The following is a 9,090-nucleotide window of genomic DNA, read 5'->3' as shown; positions in this document are numbered from 1 at the left end:
CCCCTCCCCCCCATTTTTCAAACTATGAATATATCCCAAAGGCATCTACAGAAACTTTTATGTCAGGATCCTGCTCTATTACTTCTACTTATTACTTTGGAGGGCAGGAAGCACTTACTTCATCTTAACATCTTAGTCTAAATGTATCCTCAACATCTGCAACTTGGAGAAATGTAACCATTGCATGTCGTTGGGTTGACTACACACCAGCGAGACACAACATGTCGTTGGTTGACTACACATCAGCGAGACACAACATGTCGTTGGTTGACTACACATCAGCGAGACACAACATGTCGTTGGTTGACTACACATCAGCGAGACACAACATGTCATTGACAACACACGACTTTCCTTGCTCTCATCTCTTCAATGCCAGTCCTGGGGATGTCTGGATGGAAGCGTCACTTTGAACGACTGTCCTCCTCGTCACACATATTTCGCCGCTATAAAAACAAATAAAAGAAACAAAGAGGAATAAGGTACAGGGAAAGGTTGGTGATGAGCAGTTTACACAGAAACAGTGGAATCTAATCTACCTTACCTGGGAGCTTTCATAGTAAGTAAGTAAGTTTATTCAGTGTTTAAGGCCATTGGCACACATCACATCACACAAAACACTCATTTGATAAGTAAAGTTTCCATAATGAATAAGTACAGATTGTGCACATATCTCTTATCATGGGTCAAACATTGCATATTTCTGTCACTGGGCCGAGTCAGGCTGGGAGGGATTAACAATTTCCTCTGATGGACAAAGTGTGAACAATAGAAAATAAAGGGAAATTCATCTTCAATTTCATGAGAGTTGGGAGGTCTCATAGACTCTACACTGAGACAGTGAAGCCACTTTTGTCCGTTTTAGTAAGAGTTTTATGGCACTTGCAACACAATATGGTCATAAAAGAGCCAAAGATGAGAAGTGTTACAAGAGAGTAACAAACACAAAAAAAGAAGGAGGGAAGATAAAGACGACAGATGTTCAATAGGAAAGAAGGAGCAAGCCGCCACACCAGAGCATCCACCAACCACCCAGCATAGACTCTACACTGAGACAGAGGGAGCTACGTTCCATCAGTACAGCAAGTAGGGCAGTTGGGTTGTGAACAAAACAGCCACACTTAGTAGAGGATCCAAGAAAATGCAGTAGCTGTCCAGGAGCTTATTGTGAATGCTGACAAAAAAGAGAAATAAAAATGAACTAGCTGGACCCCCTTTCGAATGAAAGGAATGATCGGTGCATTAACATCAACTGAAAGCCATTGGCCTACTATATTTACACTCTACTGGAATGGAGCAATAAATCTTGAGAGATGCAAAAAATTAGAAGGTCTACATCTAGATCTATACTCTCAAAACAAAGTGCGCCTCGCAAAATGACTCTTCCGCACCGGATTTTTTCAAAATTACAGAGACAGAAGCATCGGCGTACAAAAGCAATCGGCGAAATAAAGAAATTTAGTTTTTTGCAGTAAAACTGTCTCAAAACTGAAAAAGCGAAAGGCGTCAAGATCTGGAGAATAATTTAAAGAATCTTTTGGCCAAAACCGCTTGTCGATCGATGAACCCATTAAAAAGCCTTTTGAATAGCAAAATTCGGCCACCACAAATAGATAATAGAAGACGAAAAAGGAAAAACAAAAGTGTCAAACCTTCTAGACTTTCCAAAGACAACCACAGTGTTTTTACCTACGTCTGTGGTGCAGTGGTCAGGCACCTCGCCATCACACGCAAGTAGACCTGAGTTTAATTCCTGAGTGAGGAGAACTTTTATCAGGTATTTTAGTCTTTCTTTTGGGATGTTGTATCCTTCTCAGATTGGGTTGACCCTGACAGGTAGGGTTGAAGCCCACCTCCTAAATGATCTAAACCGTGTCGTTGGGGGCATATATATATTATACACCTACATTAAAAGAAACAGATGTATGAGGAGTATCCTAAAAATTAAGGGGCAGGATAGAATAAGAAATGAGGAGCTGTGGGAAAGGACAGGACAAAAGGATATAGAAGTAGAAATAGGACTAAGAAAGTGGCGTTGGATGGGACACACTTTCAGAAAGCCCAGCGGAAACATCACAAGACAGTCACTGCACTGTAACCCACAGGGAGCACGAGGCAGGGGTAGGCCACGAGAGACATGGAGGAGATGTGTGGAAAGGGACATGAGAGAGAGGAAGCTCACTTGGAACGAGCTAGGAAGGATGGCCCAGGATAGAGATAAATGGAAGGAGCTTGTATGTGGCCTATACCCTGCCAGGGGTGAAAGGCATTGATGATGATGATGATGACATTAAAAGAAAAAGAAAAAACGTTTAAGAAATAAAGTTAACAAAAGAACCGTCAGAGCTCCCACTTTTTTAAAGACAAAATAACAGAGAAATCTTGAGAAGTAACAAAGCAGCCATACACATCCACCTTACCTTGATTGATCATTTATTCAATCTTATGTAGATCTACTAAGTGCTTCCTGCTATTTCATTGTGTCATTAAACATTTTTTTTTTTTTTAAATGGCGTCAGGTTGCAAGACTTGCAATCGTGAGATTGCGGGTTCGGGGGTTCGAGCCACGGGCCCAGGCCCGACGTTGTGTCCTTGGGAAAGGCACTTTACACAAATTTTCCTCACTTTACCCAGGTTGGAATGAGTACCCAGCTATAGACAGTGAAAGATGTCAATATGTTAGTGTTTTAGCGCCTATAAATGTCCGCTGGCACTGTATGCTTCCCAGGAAGTTGAGTTTTTTTCCAAATGCTCTCAGATCTGCTGGGGTAATAGTATAGATTGTGAAGCCCACAGAGCTTGCTGTTGAGCGGGGATTTGCGTATGTAAATGCTATCTATTATTACGCCATACAAATGCTATCTATTATTACCTATTATTACGCCATACAAATGCTATCTATTATTACCTATTATTACGCCATACAAATGCGATCTATTATTACGCCATACAAATGCTATCTATTATTACGCCATACAAATGCTATCTATTATTACGCCATACAAATGCTACCTATTATTATGCCATACAAATGCTATCCATTATTACGCCATACAAATGCTATCTATTATTATTATTACCTGGAGAACGAGCAGCAGGTACTGAGGGCGCTGGCATGGGGAAGTCTTTCTTCGCACTGCTGCTCTGTCGCAGAGAGTCTCCGTCCTCATTTGGTACCAGGGGCCATGGGCTCCGCGTGAGAGGGGTATCGGGCACTGGTCCTTTAGCTTGCTTCACAGCCACGCTGTCTTTCTTGGAAGCTTTTGCCGTAAATTTTGCACGACCTTTTCTTTTAGAAGACGTCACTTTGGGGGATGTTTCGGGGGATTTTGTCGTCATGGGAGTAGCCCTCTTCGGAGTTGCTTTTTTCCGGGGAACAGGAGATGCTTTTGCTGCCAATCTGGCAGCTCCATTTCTTTTAGATGACGGCATTATTTCGGGGGATGTCTCCGGGGATGTTTCGAGGGATTCGGTAGTCATGGGAGTAGCAGTCTTTGGCGTTCTTTTCTTGGGAGTAGCAGTCTTTGGCGTTCTTTTCTTGGGAGTAGCAGTCTTTGGCGTTCTTTTCTTGGGAGTAGCAGTCTTTGGCGTTCTTTTCTTGGGAGTAGCAGTCTTTGGTGTTCTTTTCTTGGGTGTAGTTTTTTTCCTGGCAGCGGCCGAGGCTCCCCCAGCCTTAGCTTTCTTCACCGGAGACAGAGCGTTGGGGGATCCGCCAGTGCTCTTCCTCTTTGTGGTCGTCTGAGGACAGAGAGAAACAGAGTAAAGTCTGGCTCACATTTTGTACTGAATATCTTATAAGTAAGATAAGATAATACTTTATTATCCCAGAGGGAAATTTTTCTTCGCTGTAAAGGACCGTAAAAACACATGCAGGTATACATATGTTAATTCTATATTACTCCCATTAAAATTCAATGTGAAAAGAAATAAAGCTGACAAAAGGTACATATCACATCAGATGCAACCTGACAGGAAAATAGAAAGGCTAAAAGCTATTTGTAGCTTAATGAACACCAATAATCAGTCCCCGTCGTTTTATGCAAGAAAAATTCTGAAATTACGCAAACTGAGCTCAAAATGAGAAATTATTCGATTCTGTTAATTTTTTATGATAAAGAAAAATAATAAAAAATTATGCAAAAAAATGATCAAATTTTGCTAAATTATGCGGGGTGCATAAAACCATGGGGACAGAATAATATATCCATTCTAAGTCACTGAACAGTGATTTCACTTCATTGTTGGAAGATGAAAACTTACTTTCAGACATGATATCTTTAACTAGATACCAAACATGAGAACTTACAACAAATATACAAATAGTGCTGAGGAAAATGGGTTAAGCTTTATCATCTAGAACCAGAACAAGTAGAAAATTAGCCACTCCACTCCCCACAGCATATGTTTTGACGCTCTGCGGTCAATCGGTTATTAGTAGCAAATTTTACCAATTATTTTATTATGTATGGCTCTTTTCCTCTATGCAGACGGTCAATTTAGCTTAAGATGGTCTCAAGGTTTTCTTCATGCAGCTTCTTTCATGGTTAATTCTTCCTATGTTTGAAGCGCAGATTTCTGAAAACATGTAATAATAAATCCTCACCCTATATAAAAACTGTATTCATAAACATTAAGACAGACATAAATAAACTGCTGTGCAAGTAAAAATGTCAAAGCATCTGCGGCAAAATCCAAACTGATCCATAACATTTCCAGAAACTTTCATGAGCCAAAAGCCAAAAAATTTTTTAAAAAATCAATCCTTGAAAAAACAGCCAGGGAACTAGTACAGAGCAAAACAAAAAGTCTGATTATAAAAAATATGAGACAAAAAAAAAAGAACAGCCCGTCCCCCTAATTTCAATGTAAGAAAAGAGAAAATGATCAAATCAAAGGCTCCAACATTAAATCAACAGTACCAAGCAAAGTAATCAAAGTCTGCTACAAAAGTTATAGCCCGATGATTGATAAACACAATTTGGCAAACACTAAAAAAGTATTCAATTAAAAGTAAAAGAAAGACAAATGACACCGGATCAGTTGCAATATTTCGTTCATTTTTTCCCCTTCTATTGTTTCATGATGCACATCCTGTACTGCTGCAAATTGCATGGGAGAGAAAAGGCAAGAAAACGACAAGAGGATACAATACTGATTTTCATCTTCATCTCCAGCTCTCTAACATCGTGGATAAAATCAAGTGGCTGAGTCATTAGTGAGCTTAACCCCAACGTGATGTAAGTTAAAAAAAAACCAACCTCTTACTACAGACAATATGTGTGTGTGTCTAAAGAAAGGTACCAAAAGTCGGATTTCGACCGTTTTGAGTAAAGAGTTGTACCTTATGTTCAAAGCTGACCACTGGGGTCTTTGAATTTTTGAGATATCTCAAATAGTTTTTGAGATATTGCACATTTTGCGAAGTAGGGTAGAAAATATAATTTTGAGAAAATTAGCTTTTAAGTTTAACAAATGTGAGAACACATACAAACTTTTATAAAACCATTTTTTAAATGTATTTATTCTTGGAAAATTCATTTCCAATTTGGCATTCAGTTGACATCAATATCATGAATGGAATTTCAATGGTAAAACATAGCAGGGAAGAGAAAACCTGCTTCAAGAATAGATTTTAACACCTGTTAAAAGCAATTTTCATTATTTGTTTTTATTATACCCTACCCTCAAAATAATTTTTTAAAAAATATTTAGAAGTCAAATCAATGAAAACCCTTCGAGCACATTGTAAAAAGATGGTGGATCTATCATCTTTTTTTAATTGTAACATTTTGGTCAAAAAAGTGATTTTTGTCATTTTCAGCCTGTAGCTCGAAACGGTCCGGGGCGACTTTAGGTACCATTTTCTAGGCACACACACATATTTGCTAGCCAGGACATCCGTTGGTTTTGTGATAAAATTCCATTTCAAAACAAATTGTGGAAACCGTTATAAAACAGGGATGTAAACAGGTTTTGACAAAAAAAAGCCGGAAAATATATGGTGCGCGCGCACTGACTGAAATAAGAATACAGTGAGACTAAATTATATTTGTTTCTTTCCCTCTATCACAACAAATAATCTCTATTTGGTATATACAATATGTATTGTGTATAGTGGACTTTTGTTAAAAGCTGGGGCCCAAATGGCAAGTCGGCTGGAAAAACCCGGAAGATTTACAACCCTGATAAAACTGTGGATAATTCATTTTAGGATGTGTAAATAGTATGGGAGGATGGCATCTTGGCTGACCATGTTCCATGTACAGGGGCAGTTATGAAGGGGTTCAAGTCACAATAATGACACGCATACGCCAGTGAAACAGCAGTGAGGAGGGTAGTCACTGGGGTGTGTCTTTTAGCATGACAGGGCAACCGGAGCTCCAAAACAGGGGGCTGAAGAGTGGTGACTGACAGTGGGTACTTGTAATGTGACTTTTGCTCCCAGGCCGAAGGGCTAGAACCCAAAAGGCCGCTGGATCGGAAAGTAAAGTAAAGTAAGTAATGTGACTTTGGTAAATTATTATACATATTTGTAGAGTCCTTGCAATTGTTCAATTAATATACTCCTACAGAGACCAACAAAGAAGTAATCCATTTTATTTTTTAAAAACTTTTTAAAATGTTATTCGAGACTGTTCTCCTGCTCAGTGCTTAAAGATGATTTTGCCAAACAATTTGAGTGTAGCAAAGATGGACTTCAAGTCCTCCAAGAGATGCACCGATACCAACTACACATACTGGGAATCAGCGAGACCCACTTAAACCAGCCTGGACAGAAGCGAATGATAGAAGTAGAAATAGGACTAAGAAAGTGACGATGGATGGGACACACCTTACGAAAGCCCAGGGGAAACATCACAAGACAGTCGCTGCAGTGGAACCCACAAGGAGCACGAGGCAGGGGTAGGCCACGGGAAACATGGAGGAGAAGCGTGGAAAGGGACATGAGAGATGAAGTTCACTTGGAACGAGCTAGGAAGGATGGTCCAGGACAGAGATAAATGGAAAGAGCTTGTGTGTGGCCTATACCCTGCCAGGGGTGAAAGGCGTTGATGATGATGATGATGATGATGATGATGATGAAAGGTGGACTTCAGCTTGAAGGAGATGACGGGTTCGGTTTATTCTGATAATGACAGCGCTAGTTCAGGAGGTGATCATGATGAGAAAGGGGGTCTGAACGATAGTGTAGATTTTACCCCAAAAGTTCTTGCAAGCAGCAAAAAATATTCATATCTCTTTAATCCCTGTAAATAACAACAAAAATGTAAGCTTTTCACTTTCCTACTGCTCTTTCATGCCCTATAAATGCCTGTGTCCTGTAGGTGAAATTCTAGGAAATAGATAGCTTAGACTGATCTGCGTGCAGTTGCAAAAAAGACCCTCTGAAGCTGTTACACTTGCGCCCCAAAAGCATAAAACAGCTTCCTGCGGCTCAGTGAGTTTCTTTTCAAAGGGCATTATCCTAAAAATACAGGGCTAAGACTACAATGACAGATGCTATGGCAAAGACCAGGATATAGTTTTTGTCATAATCTCGTGTTGTTTGTTGTGGGAATGAGATGCTGTAATAACTTGAAGAATTCAAGAGATGACTTTGAGAATTCAGGAGATAATTTGAAGGATTCAAAGGATGATTTGGAGTATTCAGGAGATAATTTGAAGAATTCAAAGGATGATTTGGAGTACTCAGGAGATAATTTGAAGAATTCAAAGGATGATTTGGAGAATTATGGAGATAATTTGAAAAATCCAAAGGATGATTTGAATGATTCAAGGGATGACTAGAAGAGTTCGGGAGATAATGTGAAGAATTCAAGGGATGACTCTGAGAATTTAGAAGATAGCTGGAAGAACTCAAGTGGTTTAGAGAGCTGAGAGGACAAGGACAGTTCACTGAGTGAGGCATGCCCGTGGTCTCCTCTATCAGCGGGGAGTGGGCTCCTTCGTGAGGGAGCAGGCCGCCCATCCTGACTCCTACCTTGGTCTGCACGGAAAAGTCGATGGTCCACTCGTTTTTGTGGCCGGCCTTCGTCAAGCCGTCTCGTAGAATCGTCTTCAGGCGCCAGTAACCCGGGGTCTCCTCGTACTTCAGTTTTTTCACGACATCTAGGAACTTGGCCATGGTATCAGAGTACACTGCCCAGGGAAGAAAACTGGTTCATTTACACCGTGCATGATTACTGTCACAAAATGCAGCCAGCTAGTGGAGTTGGGATACCAGGGAACACTATATACAGAAAATTACACTAAACTAAATTTTTAATTGAAGATTCAAGGTGTTACCAAAGAGCAGCATACAAAGAAAAGAAGGAGGAGAGATAAGGATGGTAGACGTTTGATAGGAAAGAGGGAGCAAACTACACCAAAGTACCTGCCAACCACCCACTCCAACTAGACTTTAAAAGCATTCTAAAAAAAAAAAAGGGACTTTCAAGGGTTGGTAAGTATTAGAGACAATAGAAGATCGTTCAACAGCCAAGGCTAGTCATAGAAAGGTTTGTATCATGAGCATTAAAAGTAAATGTTGCTAAAATGTTCAACGCCAAGGTGGAGTGGGTAAAAAAAAAAAGTAAGAGTGGTAAACTTTGATAACACGATGACCACACTTCTTACCAGAATTTGGATTTGCAGCTCCGGAAAAACAAGTTGAAATTGAGGATGGAACATTTTGCATGAACCTGAAAAGCAAGCACAAAAAGTTTTGGATAAATTTGGTCTTCAGAAAAACAGGAAGATAACAGACCCCACTGAAATTTGTTACAGAAATCTAAAGACATTTAGATCAGAAAGTTGTCCAGCACACTGTGATTTCCTGTGTAAGTTGTTGAGTTGTGGTACACAGTTAGAAAACATTCGAAATTGTCCAAGACAGCCAAAAGGAGAAAAGCCACTGTCATAGACAGGTGAATGTCCTGGATAGTCACACGGAGTGAGAAGAAGTAAAAGGAGCAAACCACATCTAAATGCCCACAAAACTGCGGCTTCCTGTTATAGAATGACTGAGCCATAGATTCACAGAGCCGGCACCAAACTGTTTTGTTTGTGCTATACTTTCTAGCATTTCAATTTACAGAGGGGTGGGGGGGT

At 40.1% G+C, this 9,090-nt stretch overlaps 1 protein-coding gene across 1 annotated transcript in view; it reads right to left on the bottom strand.

The window, feature by feature from the left end:
- Positions 1–6: 6 nt before the first annotated feature.
- The window catches only part of LOC101848651 (serine/threonine-protein kinase VRK1), a gene marked incomplete in the record, with an annotated part of 19,503 nt that continues 10,419 nt past the window's right edge, over positions 7–9,090 (bottom strand). Inside the window, 4 exon segments of the mRNA XM_013080704.2 lie at positions 7–446; positions 3,081–3,738; positions 7,982–8,139; positions 8,617–8,681. Coding sequence (XP_012936158.1) covers positions 430–446; positions 3,081–3,738; positions 7,982–8,139; positions 8,617–8,681 — 898 coding nt within the window.

Source organism: Aplysia californica, unplaced genomic scaffold (genome assembly GCF_000002075.1).
Source record: "Aplysia californica isolate F4 #8 unplaced genomic scaffold, AplCal3.0 scaffold00096, whole genome shotgun sequence".
NCBI lineage: Eukaryota > Metazoa > Mollusca > Gastropoda > Aplysiida > Aplysiidae > Aplysia > Aplysia californica.
This window is presented reverse-complemented; position numbering and strand designations above follow the sequence as displayed.